Source organism: Podarcis vaucheri (assembly GCF_965113315.1).
Source record: "Podarcis vaucheri genome assembly, chromosome: 16".
In the NCBI taxonomy this organism is placed as follows: Eukaryota; Metazoa; Chordata; class Lepidosauria; order Squamata; family Lacertidae; genus Podarcis; species Podarcis vaucheri.
The window spans coordinates 39231031-39245713 of record NC_138754.1 but is presented as its reverse complement, the minus strand read 5'-3'; the positions used below and the strand labels follow the sequence as shown (position 1 = coordinate 39245713).

General features: G+C 45.7%; 1 protein-coding gene across 4 annotated transcripts in view; it reads right to left on the bottom strand.

Moving 5' to 3' along the window:
- The window catches only part of KDM2B (lysine demethylase 2B), a 96596-nt gene that overhangs the window by 16105 nt on the left and 65808 nt on the right, over positions 1 to 14683 (bottom strand). For all 4 annotated transcript variants that reach the window (XM_082204093.1, XM_082204092.1, XM_082204094.1 and 1 more), the window contains 2 exons: positions 10721 to 10807; positions 1514 to 1738 (listed from right to left, as the gene is read on the bottom strand). In XM_082204093.1, coding sequence (XP_082060219.1) covers positions 1514 to 1738; positions 10721 to 10807 — 312 coding nt within the window. The remainder of the gene's footprint in view (positions 1 to 1513; positions 1739 to 10720; positions 10808 to 14683) is intronic.

The window sequence follows — 14683 nt, the reverse complement described above, 5'->3', positions numbered from 1 at the left end:
CTCACCCTTGGGCAAGCACCACTGATATGAACAGGCACTTGTCTCCTCAAGACAGCCCCCAAAAAACGCCCAGGAGATTTTCCCAGCAAGATTGTGCTCTTTAGCAGGGACAGGGAACTGTACGTGGGAGGAAGAAGCAGCCGAGATACATTTCGGACATTGTGATATATCAGCATATCACTGTTTTTACTGTAGCTGGTGATACATCGTGATGTTGAAAACCAGGTATTGTCCAGCTCTCCTCCCATCATCCCTGACCACTAGTCCTGCTAGCTAGGGATGATGGGACTTGTAGTCTAACAACAGCTGGGGAACCAAGTTTGAGAAACACTGCTTTCGGTGCAATCTCTCATTTAACCAGACCCGCCACCCCCCCATCCTAATAAGCAGGGGAAAAGCTATTATTGTGATGGTTTCATAGAGGAGCAACACAGGACAAGTTGATCCAGAGAGTCCATGGTTGAACAGAATTTGTACCCAGAGGTGTAACGCCATTGCTCTGTTCAATGGAGCACATTTAAGGGGAAGGGGCTGCAGTTCAGGGGTAAAGCACCTGTTTTGCCTGCAGGAGGTCCCCAGTTCAATCCCTGGCGTCTCCAAGTTAGGGCTGGGGGTGACTCTACCTGAAGCCCTGGGGAGACACTGCTAGTCAGGGTAGACATTGCTGAGCCATATGGATCAAGCTCTGTGGCAGCTTCCTACGTTCCTATGCTTTGCAATCAAGAAATCCTGGTAACAGCTCTCTGCCTTTCTCCAGTGAGGAAATTCAAGTTCTACAAAAGAACACTCAGTGCAAACTCAGACACGTTAGGAAAGCAGTTTTTTTAAAAAAAAAACGTTAAAATGCAATATATAATAATAATAAATATATGAGCACATAACTCACTTGCTACAACAGCTCCAATGGCTACTGGTCTGTTTCCCAGCACAATTCAAAATGCTCCTTGTGACCTATAAAGCCCTTATACAGCTTAGGTCCAGGCTAACTGAGGGTCCATCTTTTCCCATATGAACCTGCCCTGGGCCACCTGAACAGGCACACTTGGTGGGGATGTGGGAGAGGGCCTTCTTGGTGACTGCTCCCAGACTTTGGAACCCCTCCCTAAAGAAGGCAGACTGGCTTCCTTCTCCTTGTCGTCCTGCCAGCAGGTGAAGACTTTTTTGTTCTAATAGGTTTTGGGAACTGATTGCTTCTAATGAAAGGGCTGGTGTGGTGAATTTTAATTGTTGTTATTTGTATGGTTTTAATAGATAAGGATAGTTCTATCCCTATTTAATTGTTTTTAACTATTGTTTTCCCCCTGTTTCTAGCACCTTTAAAAAATCTGTAAATGTTTATTAAATTTTTATTATGTAAATTGTTATTATTATTATTTGCCTGCATTTGTACTAGCCTACCTCCTAACTTCATCATTTGTGGTCTGTGAGCACCAATTTTGCCAGAACATTTCCAGGCTTGTCACCTAAAGGTGATTCTCAATCACTGCACAAGACGATCAGGCAATAGGCTTACCGCAATGCACTGCCTCATAATGCACGACTGCTTCATCCTGCCAGGCCCACCAAACTTCTTCATGTCCTTGCAGAAGTGACACTCGCCACACTCTGTGCGCAGGCAGGCCTCGCACTTGCGACATCGCGTCCTCCTCCTCCGTGCTCCTGCAGTTGTTCGATTCGCCGCGAGCTTCACGGCTGAGGCAGGGCCCAATTTTCCTTTGGGTCTCCCGACGGCCCGGTTCTGGGAATGGCAAGCAACAGCAATGTTTAAACAGCAACGTTCCAAGTATTTCCCATACCCTATTTCTCAATCCTTACCTTATGAGCAAGGATAATCATATTCTAATCATTATCCCCAGTTTGCAGATACAGGGACAGAGGCTGCAAGGAACTGGCTTACTTAAGGCCGGGCACCAGAACAAGGCATCCTTCAGAATTTTCTGGGGTCCTCAAGCCCTGCCAAGGCCCACCAGTGCTGGCCATTTAAATTAAGATTTGGGTCAAGTTTTGGCCGGGAAATTGCTTTGGTTACCCTACATGACTATCTTTGTCGGGAGAGAAATTGGGAAGTGTCTCCCTCGGATTCTCCTTGATCTCTCAGCAGCTTCCAGAATCCCTCTGGAGTGTACTCCTTCCTGGATGCCCACTCCCTAATAGTGGGGCTTGGGGAGAGTTGTTCAGGGGCCTCACAGGGGGCAATTTTACCCCCTATGCTGTTAACATGAAACCACTGCGTGGGGTCATCCAGCGTTTTGGGATACATTGTCAGCGGTATGTGGATGAAAAATAGCTCTGCTTCTCCTTTATGTCTGCACACGTATCAATGGATGTGCTAGACTGGGGCCTGGCACTGGTAATGGACTGGATGGGAGCCAATGAACTAAAGCTTAATTTAGGTAAGGCTGAGGCGCTCTTAGCAAGTGGTTCCCTAGCCGGGACAGGTGAGGTTCAGCTTGTTCAGAAGGGTGTTACACTTCCCCTGAAGGAGGTGCTCTGTTGCCTGGAGGTACTTCTGTCTATTACTGTCACACAAGGCACAAATGGCAATGGTGGCCCAGAGTATCTTTCACCAGCTTAGACTGGTGGCCCTATCTTCTGATGTTTACTTTCTGGTAACCGCTAGGTTAGATTTCTACAGCGTGCTCTACCTGGGACAGCCTTTGAAGACTGCTTGGAAACTGCAGCTAGTGCAGAATTCAGCAGCCAGATTACTGACCGGAATAAGGCAGTATGAATTTACAACACTAAATTGGCATCAATTAATTTCCCAGCTCAACTCAAAGTGCTGGTTTTGACTTATAAAGTTTTATGCAGCTCAGGGACTCAATATTTCAGGGGCCACCCTCTTCCCATATGAACCTTATCACACCAAGGCCCTTCTCTGCATGCCTCTTTCAAGGGAGGTGCAGAGAGTGGCAGCAGCACAAAGACAGGCCTTCTCGGGGGTGGCTCCCTGTTTGTGAAAGGACTCCTGGCACCATCTTTGCTTAAGCACCAGACTATTTTTTGCTTGCCCAAGCCTTTAATTGTTAATTGGGAGAGTAAAGCATCACTGTGGGGTGAGAGGACTTTTCAATACTCATAGAATCCTTTAGTGAAGTGGGTAAAATCACGCTCACATCATGCAAACTATGGTTCGTGATTCTACACCTCTTTTATTTACTACATCGTTTATCCAACCTTTTCTCAAAATCACTCAGAGCAGCTTCCATGCCTCTCTGCCCACTTTTATTGTCACCACATCCCTGCAAGGCAGGTTAGGCCATGAGTCTAAGCACCCAGTGCCAGTCTGACACAAAAGTCCCTAGACATCATATAGGCCAACAACGGACATTCAGAGACTCCTATTTCCAGGAAGGAAAACCATGTGAAGTCTGGCTTAAGCTTTCGTGGAATCGATGGTCTGTGACAACACAGCCACAGCTAAATGCAGGCAACATTAAAACAGTGACCTTTCACAATGGCAGTAATTGGTGATGGCCCAAACATCTTACCATTGCTAGGTAAATTAACACCTGTAATGGAAGAGGAAACCATCATCTCCATCCAAACTGAATTTCTTGGAAAATGTAATTCAGCAATTTCACACTGGAATTTCCTTTTACAGCAATCCTAAGCCAAGTTGATGTCCTGGTAGGCGACTGATTTTAAAGGCATCACCAGTTACAGCTGTTGGGAAGAGTCGCCTTTCTTACTGAGCTCCAACAGAATTGTCAGGCCATATTTTTAGCATTCTGTTGCCATTTAACTTCCAACATTCTCCCCAAATACCTGCCAGATGAGGATTATACTTGCTTCTGATGAAGTGGACCCCAGGTTAAAGGTGTTACGGGGCTCTTTATTATTTAGATCAGAACTTCTATTCAAGACACACTTACTTGGAAGTAAGCGCCACTGAACACAGAGGGACTTACTTCTGAGTAAACATGCACAAAATTGCATTTTTGGGTACACGACATAAAATGAGCCATTAAAGTAGAAGTTGTTACAAGTTTCATTTTACATTTTATTAAGTGAAAGAATGTTCCTCTTTCAGGGAAGCCCCAGGCAGTTATTTTAAAACTGCGACTCATCATTGTTACAGAAGCAAGGTAACTACCACAGACCATTAGTCAAGGCAACAAACAGAATTGGAGCAGTGGCGCCCAGCAGGAAGGAAAAAAAGAAAAATGTAAAACCTATGTTAACACAGCATAAGAGCAGCCTGTTCATACATTGCACAGTAGCTGACTATGACTGCTACTGACTGTGCATTGGGTAAGCAACTGCAGCAAGTAAGCCATAGCTCAGTGGGAGAGCAGATGCTTTGCATGGGCTCCATCTCCCAGGTAGGGCTGGGAGAGGCCCCCATCAGACACTCTGGACAGCACTGAATTAGCCAGACCAATGGTCTGACTCCACAGTATACACAATGCAGATTTGCAAGCAAAGGTTTCCCTTCACTTTACTCTTTTAAATGTAGGTCTGGAAATATCATGTGTGAATTAGAATTGTAGAGTTGGAAGAGACCCCCAGGGCCCTCTAGTCCAATCTCCTGCAATGCCTGAAGTGTCTATGTGTGTGCATGCACACACACACACACACACACACACACACCAGCCCCTGTGCTTCTTTCATATTTCTGAAGTAGGTCTACAATGGAGCAAAATAAACCCCCTATAACACATGCTCTGGGTTATTTAATGATCAGTTCATTTTTCATCCCCACTCTCATGACCATCCGAAGCAACAATTTAGAAGTTATTTTGCTATTAAAAAGACTTGTTTAAAAAGACGTTGCATTTTGGGGAGTTCTTCAAGAAGATCTATACAATTTCACAACACATTTGAAGCAGATGATGATGATGATGATTATATAGAACAAAGGAAAGTCTTCTAACCAGTTTATTAAGTGTGTCAAATCCATCCACTGCACAGAGGGCCTGATCTTCTATGTTGCTAAAAATTACACAACAGTAACACTCACTTCCAATTCCAGCTGTCAATCAGCACATAAACCCTGGCTACCTGACTGCTTACATTACTCACTTGAGACCTAGAACTTTGTGGTTACCAGTGACAGGGTCTGCAGGTGGCAGCTCCTCATCCCTGAAACTCCCACCTCAACACTCATTTGCCCGACACCCACCTTCTTAATGGTGTTTAGCTGCAAAGTAGAAACCTTGTTAATTGCCAGGGCATTTGGTGGCTTTTTGTTGAAGCGACTGAATATATTATTTCTATTTTACTTTGTTGTTCTTTTTTATTTTAGCACTGGTCTTATATCAATACGTGTGGTAAGCCACACTGAGAACTGTTGTTAATAGGTGTGGTAAATTACATAAATGCAGAGCAATTCAAAATTGTTCAAGGCCATATGCCATTAGTCTTCAATACGCAACAGCAGGTCCTGTGACAATTTAAAAGACGTTTACAGCGATGTGAGAATTTTTGGGCCTGAGTACATGTTACAGCAGGTTTATTTGGAAGCAAACTCCACTGTGTTCAGAGTGCCTTGTTCCTCAGAAAATGTGCAGAGAAGTACAGACCATGCATAAGATCAGGCTGTCCAAGTAAATGGGCGGCAATCCTTGCCAGAGAGTAAAGTTTGCTGAAATCAGTGCAACTTGCTTATGCATAAATGTGAATAAGGCAGCAAGGTACACTGTGCTCAGCCTATGCATGTTTAATCATAAGCAAACCCAACTATGTTCAATGTGCCTTGTTCCTGGGTTCACTCCCTTAATATGATGGGACTCAGAAGCAGTAGGCTTGTAGCCTGCAAAACTTCATGCCACAAAAACATTTGTTAACTTTTAAGTGCCACAAGCTGCTGTTTTGTAAACTGGAGAGAGCGGAGCAAAGCCAGCACTTGGGACAGGATTAGTCCCAGAGCTGAATGGAAGCCCTATTATATGGAGCAGCTCAGATCCATTCACCCTCCCCATAGGCGCAGCTCATCCATATAAAACAGCACCTGGGATCTCCGTCCTCCCCCCCCCCCAGCTCAATCAACAAACCTTTCGATTAGCAAAAGGCTGCATAAAATGTCAATTTCAAAGCTACACCAACAATGGGTGACTGGGGTTAAATACACCTCTTTCTGACTTCGTCTCCTTTCTTTCAACAAGGGGGCAAGATGAAGTTCCCCGAGGAGCCCTTTCTTGGAGCACAAAAGCCTCTCCCCCCCCCCCCCGTTTGCTTTATGCTGACACAAGGAGGGATGCTCCCCGCCCCCTCCCCGTTTGGAGGCTTCCTTCCTGGCAAGGGGCGGGGGAGGGGCGGGGGGGATGCAGGCAGGGCTTCTCGGGGGCTACATTGTCTCTCCTCTCCCCCCCCCCCTGCATCTTGCACTGAGGGACACTCGGCCTTCTTGGAAAGCCCCCTCCCCCCCCTTCAAACTTTGCCTTTGAGAAGCCCCCCTCCCCCCCGGCCCCGCCGACCTGGTCGTGCTCGGGCTCCCGCTCCGAGTCGTAGTCGTCCTCGTCGGGGCTCACCGACATGGCCATCCTCCTCTCATGGCGGGCCCAGGCAGGAGGGGCGGGAGGCGGGCAGGGCGGGCGGGCGGGGAGCCGCCGCCACTCGGCTCGCCTCGCCTCTCGCTCGTTCGCTCGCCACACGGAGGGAGGGAACTCATGCATATGCATGAGGCCGAACCAGGAAGGGGCGGGCCCCCGCAGGCCGGGCCAATGGCAAGCCGAGAAGGCCGGGGCTCGAGGGGGGAGCCTCGCCATTGGCTGCCAGGGAGAGGGGGAGGATCGCATCTTATCTGGGGGTCAATAGGACTTCATTTTAGGTGGACATCCCCCCCACCAAAAAAAAACCCCTCCTGAAGCTGCACTGTTCCTCCACCCCAAGCTTCCTCCTCATCTTTCCTGGGTTTTTAAAGAATGTTTCCCCTCTAGATGGTTTCCAGAACAATTGGAAGCAGCAGTATTTCATTTGATGAAAATAAATATTTCAAAAGAACTTCTCCTGAGCACATGGTCTTTTTGGGGGGTGGGGTGGGGGGGAATCTAATAATAAGTTGGTAAGACTTCTGCTATGTAAGTGAGTGCAGCAAACTAAGGTCAGAAAGGAATTACTTCAGAGTATTAGCTGTAAAGGTAAAGGGACCCCTGACCATTAGGGCCAGTCGTGGCCAACTCTGGGGTTGTGGCGCTCATCTCGCTTTATTGGCCGAGGGAGCCGGCATACAGCTTCCGGGTCATGTGGCCGGCATGACTAAGCCGCTTCTGGAGAACCAGAGCAGCGCACGGAAACGCCGTTTGCCTTCCCGCCGGAGCGGTACCTATTTATCTACTTGCACTTTGATGCGCTTTCGAACTGCTAGGTTGGCAGGAGCAGGGACCGAGAAACGGGAGCTCACCCCGTTGCGGGGATTCGAACCACCGACCTTCTGATCGGCAAGTCCTAGGCTCTGTGGTTTAACCCACAGCGCCACCCGTGTCCGTATTAGCTTTATCTGTGCTTAAAAACAAAAACCAACAACAGTACACTTACTTCAGAGTAACCCCCATCAAGCTTAACCAGGCTTACTTTTCAGTCAACCAGCAGAATCATAGAATCACTGTAAAGTTTGAAGGTACCCCAAGGGTTATCTAGCTCAACCCACTGCAATGCAGGGATCTCAACATCATACGGGACAAGATGGCCATCCAACCTCAGCTTAAAAACCTATAAGGAAGGAGATAAAAGGGCCAGTCTCTGCCCTGAGGGCCCTACAATCTACATTCACAGCACTTCAAATATTTTAAGCTTCATAACCCTTTGTAAGATAGGCCACCGTTAGCCCTGTATTGCAGCATATTTAGGCTAAGAAAACAGTAACCGATCAGAAGCCACTCAAGTATGTTTGTGTAACTGAGGTGAGAGTTGGACTAGCATTTTTCCTGCACAAACATCTCACACTTAGCTGCTGTGCTCTGCATGCACTTTCCACTTAAGCTGGTCTTATTTTCCTGAAATTAAGCAAGCAGGCAGCCATGGTCATGGCAGAGTCTCCTCTGCTTAAACCTTTTGGTCAGCACTGATTCTCTTATGAGAGAGGAAGAAGTGGGAGCAAGCCCCTCTCCTTAATGAGCAAGGTGTATCCTGCCTCTTGAATAGATTTACTAATATCCTCAACAACACCTGCACCCCCCCAACTTCCTCCAGATTTTACAATCCATGGCAGAAGGTATGGCTAGCTCTTCTGAGAAGCAACTCTTTGTGGCAGCTTACACACGGAGTGTGGTCAGCGAGTGGGTGGAAACGGTTATGGGAAAACCAGACGAGGCACCCCAACAAAAATTTCTTTGGCATGATTCTCCTTGAGAGTAACCCACAAAATCCTTAAGCTACACCCTTCCCACTTTCCAATTTGAAAATTATGGTTCCTCAGCATCTCCCTTGGCCCAAAATTATTCTGTCAGTTGCACTTAATTTTTAAATGATCTGTTTGTGTTGTACAAACCAACAGGATCACATTTAAATCACATGACTTCCTGCAAGAGTCTTGGGAACTGCAGTTTCTTAGAGGTGCTTAGAACTGTAGCTCTGTGAGCAGATTCTTTGGGGAAAGCCAAGTGTTTGAATGTATGGTGTGGATGTGATCCAGTCAGCTGAAACTGATGAACAACGTAAAAAGTTGGCCTATACACACCTAAATCAAAGGTTTAAAATCTAATTTAGTTCAATGTCATTCGACCAAAGTTCAATGACATTGTTTTAAAAGCAAAATCCTCGCAAAATCCTCTCAAAATCAGTTGATTTAATAAGCTTTTACATAGCCTGACAAGGAAGCACCCCCTAAAAAATGTGGGGCCCATGTTCTCTCATCAGCGGGCCACTAACATAATATTGGAACAAATTTAGAAGGAACACAAACTAACTTCTAATAACCAGGAACCCCTTTCATTGCTCATATTGTCAAATGACTCTCACATCCCTGCTCCCTGACACCTCACCCAGCATCAACTCAGTATCAGAATACCTGAACCTTCACCAACTAAGTTACTTTTGTGGTCCTTCACAATGGCAGGGATTGGTGATAATACAATCTGAGCATTCCTGACCTTGACTAAATGTAGGTCTGAAGAGAGAAAATGGTTTCCTGTCCCATTTAACTCAGCAATGCTAAAATGACTGGGTTATCACGTATTACTGCTGCTGTGGATTCTTACCTTGCATACATTTTAACTCTAAGTGAATTGCCAGATACAGATAGGTAGCCGTGTTGGTCTGCCATAGTCAAAATAAAATAAAATAAAATAATTCCTTCCAGTAGCACCTTAAAGACCAACTAAGTTAGTTCTTGGTATGAGCTTTCGTGTGCATGCACACTTCTTCAGATACACTGAAACAGAAGTTGCCAGATCCTTCTATATAGTGAGAAGGTGGGGAGGGGTATTACTCAGAAGGGTGGTGGGAATGGGAGATTGGCAGATAGCTGAGATGAGCCTGTTGACGACTCTTAATGACTGCAATAGGTCTTACAGGAAAAGGCAAGGGGTTAGAAGGTGAAAAATGGCTTAGTCATGTATAATGAGATAAGAATCCAATGTCTTTGTTCATACATTCTATAGACTATAGACTGGAAAGAGAAGCTGCTGAATTGCAACTCATTACTAAACTTAAAACCATGGAGAGACCTGGTATGAACAAAGACATTGTATCTGAAGAAGTGTGCATGCACACAAAAGCTCATACCAAGAACTAACTTAGTTGGTCTTTAAGGTGCTACTGGAAGGATTTTTTTTATTTTATTTTATTTTATTTTGAATTGTCAGAGATTGTACTTTTTAAGTTTGATTGCCATTTAACGTCTACATTTTTTCCAGTACCTGCCAACTGAGCATTATACTTCAGACATCGGATGAACCAGTTCCCACTCCACAAAAGCTTGTGTCACAGTGAGATTTGTAGAGGCAACATATGGTACTTTGTTGTTTTTGATGCAACACGCTAACTCGGTGGTTTTCAACCAGTGTGCCATGGCACCCTGCAGTTCCTTCAAGGGTGGTCAGGGGTGCCAGGGGCAACACTGGCCTCTGTCCCTCTTTCCTTCCCTCCCTCCTCTGATGCCCTCTCAAGTCTCTGCCTCCCAAAGGCTTGTGTGGCTGTTTGTTGCAGCAGCCCTGGCTACAAATTCCCCAGGCAAATGGTGCCTCTGGGGCTAGCCAGGGGGTGCTTCCCAGGCCCCTGTGGGGCAGTTTGAGGCGGCACCTCTCTTTGGGGCAGGGGGAGCAGCTCAGATACCAAGCATGGCAGCAGTGGCTGCCTGGACTCCTAATGGGAGAGGAGGGGAGTGAGGGAACACTCGACAAGGGAGGGTGTTTGAAAACGGGCGAGAGGCTGCCAGCTCTGCAGGCAAGGGGTGACATAACTGAGCTCCTGAGCCCCACAGGTGCTGCAGGAGTAGTAGGTCAAGGGAGCCATGGACTTAAAAAGGTTGAAAAGCTCTGTGCTAACCCCTTGGGAAAGTGCTCCTTAATAGACACAGTCCTCTCATGCCCTTTTGCTACAGAATGGTGATCTGGATACGACGCTACCTTGTGTGTTCTTCAACTACCAATAAATGCTGCAGCCTGGAAAGTGATGCCTGATAAAAACCAGCAGTGTTGTCCAGCTACAAGGCTTGAGTGTTTACCCAGGTGAGTAACTACTTACTGGCCAGGCTCCTACCAAGAAGTGTCAAAATTTGGGGAGAGAAAAAGGCATGGAAATGGCTATTTTTAGACAAGTTCAGCTCCAAACACCCTACCTTTGCGTTTTTCTTAGGCCATGATACCACTGGGACCCCAGAAATGGCAAGATTTTGGTCATCGTCTGCATGCTGCTTCAGGATGTTCTGTTTCAAAAAGAAAAGAGGATAATTAAGGGCTGTGTGCGCAAAGACCTGGCACACCATGACTTGCCAAAGGGAAGAAAATCAAAAAATGTAGTGAAAAGGTTAAATGTTATTTTCTGCTTTGAAGCTTGGAAATAAAGATGTGGAAGTTTCACCTCACAATTCTCATTTTGTGGATGTAAGGTGGAGATCATTCAGGAAGCTTTCAGGAATGATACAATGAATGCCTTATTACAACCTAAGAAGCAGAGGGGGGTTAAATTGCTGAAACAGTCATTTTTAACTGGAGCAATTGTATGGCTCCTTACTTTTAACAAAGCATGCCTTTTCCTTTAGAACAGTCTTCCCCCAAACTTTCAGATGTTTTGGGCTACAACTCCCATTAGACCAAACTAACACTCCGAAGCTTCTGGCAGGCACCAAGCTAGGGAAGGCTGCTTTAAAGCTGGTATATTTCTCAAATTAATAATAATAATAATAATATTTATACCCTGCCCTCCCCAGCCAAGACCGCGTTCAGGGAGGCTAACAACCAATAATAAAAACAAGTTGATTAAAATACAATTTAAAAGATTAAGATACAACATCAAAACATTAGGATGCAGCCTCTTCACACGAGGAGAAAGGGAAAAAAAAGAGGGGAAGGGAATCAAACTGATTCTGAGCCAAAGGCCAGGTGGAACAACTCTGTCTTACAGGTCCCGCGGAAAGAAATCAGATCCCGCAGGGCCCTGGTCTCATGAGGCAGAGCGTTCCACCAGGCAATAATAAAAGTGTTGAAAAGGCCCTGGCTCTGGTTAAGGCTAACTTAACTTCCTTAGGGCCCGGGACCTCTAGGGTGTTGCTATATACCTTAAGGTCCTCCGTGGGGCATAGCAGGAGAGGTGGTCCCATATACCTATTATCTGCACATAATACATGTGCAGATTCTCACTGACCAACCAAGTAATCAACTTCCGGTCCTGTCATTAAATCAACTTAAGATTTCTTTAAATTACTTTATAATAAACCTGACTATAACAGGTTTTTTACTTGTAAATTTCTTGTTGACGGAGACTATGGTTTATGAAAGTGTGTTCAGTCTCTAAGGTGCTGTGCCATAAGTCTTCATTGGTTTTGCTGCAAGAGATTAATATACAGCCACCCCTCTCAAATTTATTTTTTCAAATATATCTTTATAAATAATGTTCATTTTCCTAGCAGTAAGCACTATTAATGATCATCAGCAGACATGTAGAGGATTGTGCTGATAGGAGATCGGGAAAGAATGGAGACAGGGAAAGGGATCGTGATATGAACAGAAAAAGCACATTGTGAGAATTCCAACCCCACATCCTTCAATCTTCTTTACACTGCAGCAACCAACATTGATACTGTCTGGGGAAAATAGGACATGGGCAATTAAACAGACGAGAGACACTTCTTCATGCAGCAGAGCTCGTTTTCACAGACACAACCCACGTTTTCTAGCATTCAGCGTAAGTGCCTGACATCAAGGCAAACAGAACTTACTCAACGAAGATTAACAAATTCGTTAAGGCATTAGCTTTAGTGGACAACAATCTGTCAGAAGCAAGAGTGGACTCTAGTAATCTATGATAGCTTACGCCTTAATAAATTGGTCAGTCTTTTAAGGTGCCACAAGACCCGTTGTAATTTCTACTGCAACAGACTAACACACAGCCAGTAAAGGTAAAGGGACCCCTGACCGTTAGGTCCAGTCGTGACCGACTCTGGGGTTGCGCCACTCATCTCACTTTATTGGCCGAGGGAGCTGGCGTTCAGCTTCCGGGTCATGTGGCCAGCATGACTAAGTCACTTCTGGCAAACCAGAGCAGCACACGGAAACGCCTTTTACCTTCCCACCAGAGTGGTACCTATTTATCTACTTGCACTTTGACGTGCTTTTGAACTGCTAGGTTGGCAGGAGCAGGGACCGAGCAACAGGAGCTCACCCCGTTGCGGGGATTCGAACCGCCGACCTTCTGATCAGCAACTCCTAGGCTCTGTGGTTTAGCCCACAGCGCCACCCTGAAAATTATTACAGCTGAATCAGCTTCATGCAGCGTCCACCTGCCCCTAATCACTACAAAACCTCAGTTTCCTATACGTATCATGAGTTTCTAAATCAAATTTAAAAGTGTTTTAAGAGCAACTGGTAGTAGTGCCTCATTAAGTGTTTTCTTATTGTATTTAAACACCCGGGCTGGGGGGATGTGATACAGTTCCATAAGAGAACTGCACCACACACGGGGGAAATCGCTCATTGCATGGTGCATGCTTTGCTGTTTAAAATCTCCACGTACACAAACAGTTAACACATCTAAAGGATGCAGTTCCTTGTCCCCAACATAGAAAGAATCAAGCTAGTGGTTGTGTTGCAATTCACACCATCCTGTCTCAAACACTGCCGTTATTGATAGTGTGCAGGAAAGGTTAATAACTCTTTCCTGGTGCTTCTTTTTCTCTATCCTACCCTTGCAAATCCCTCATCAAAACCCACATTTTCTGTAAAGTCCTTGGGGCAGGGACCTGTCTTCTTTTCGGTGCTCTGTAAAATGCCACAATATATGAATCCACATTAGTTATTAGTCATTTAGCTAACTGAGGTGAGAGAAGGATACCTACCTCCAGTGCTTAAAGCTCATGTGTGCGGGGAGATTCTGATGGGTGGGAGCATTTGAAGAATCAACCCTGACCCACCTTGTGAGATCTGCAGTGGTACAGTTTCCAACAGTTCAAAACTAAGCAACATTGCCCAGGCCCCTCTCACTTGGATCATGTTCCACACACTCCTGGGGCCAAGGATGGGAAGCCAAGGCCCTCCAGGTGGGGCTGGACCACAATTCCCAGCATCCCTAATGACAGCCCCCACCAGCATCATCTGATGGGGGCTGAGTCCACCACCTCATCTCAAAACTCAGCCCTTCTTTGAAGCTTCTGGAATGACCTCTCCCAAAACCTAACAAAGCCTCTCGCATATCCTTACCCAAAATGTAAATGGAACCTAATGACTACTGCTGCCCACATTTATTCTTTGTTCCCCTGACGTAACTCATTTTATCTTGTCTGATCACCTATGATCAGGGCTATTGTCAGGGGGAACTCGCTGGAACTCACTTTCGGCACCTCTCAGGTGGGTGCCATTGCCATTCTAAGAGAACCAGGGAGGCGTTCATGTGAGTTCTGGCACCTATTTTTCTAGAAAAAATAGCACTGCCTATGAGGAGTAAGAATTACTTTCAGGATACTAACCAGGCAAGAGAAGTATTTGCCAAATTGAAGAAGGGTCAATTCCAGCTCTCTCCCTCTCTCTTCACCCCCACTTTCCTATTTTTCTTAAATTTATATCCCAGCTTTCTTCTGTCATACATGTGGCTCCCCGGTCATCACTGTAATGTCACATGGCAATGCAGAAGCAGACAGGAAACAAGCCAGTTCTTTGGGTTCTTAACTTTTGCAGACTAATTTTCAAGGCTGAGATATGCAGTTAAGAGCTCTCCCAGTACCCATAACATGAACTCATGAAGATAAGACCTCGAAAAGCTAAACTCTTAGATACATATAGTATTTGCTGGGCTGTGTACCTGAAAAAGAACCAAGTCGCATCCAAAGCAGGTCTCCCACCCCAGCCAGAGGCTTTGAGGATTCCACTGAAGTGGAAAGGAATCCCATAGTGTTGTGTGTGTCTCCCCACCCCCTGCCCTCAGGGCACATACCCAGAGACTTCCCTTCTTTTTGTCATTCAGCTCCTTTTAATGTACTTAACTCCTGGTTTTGGTCTATGTGCAAGAGCTGTTGAAGCAGCCAAAATAGTGGCAGCTTCTGAACCTCTACAAATGAAGTGCTTTTTCTGTGAGAACATTAACAGAAGAC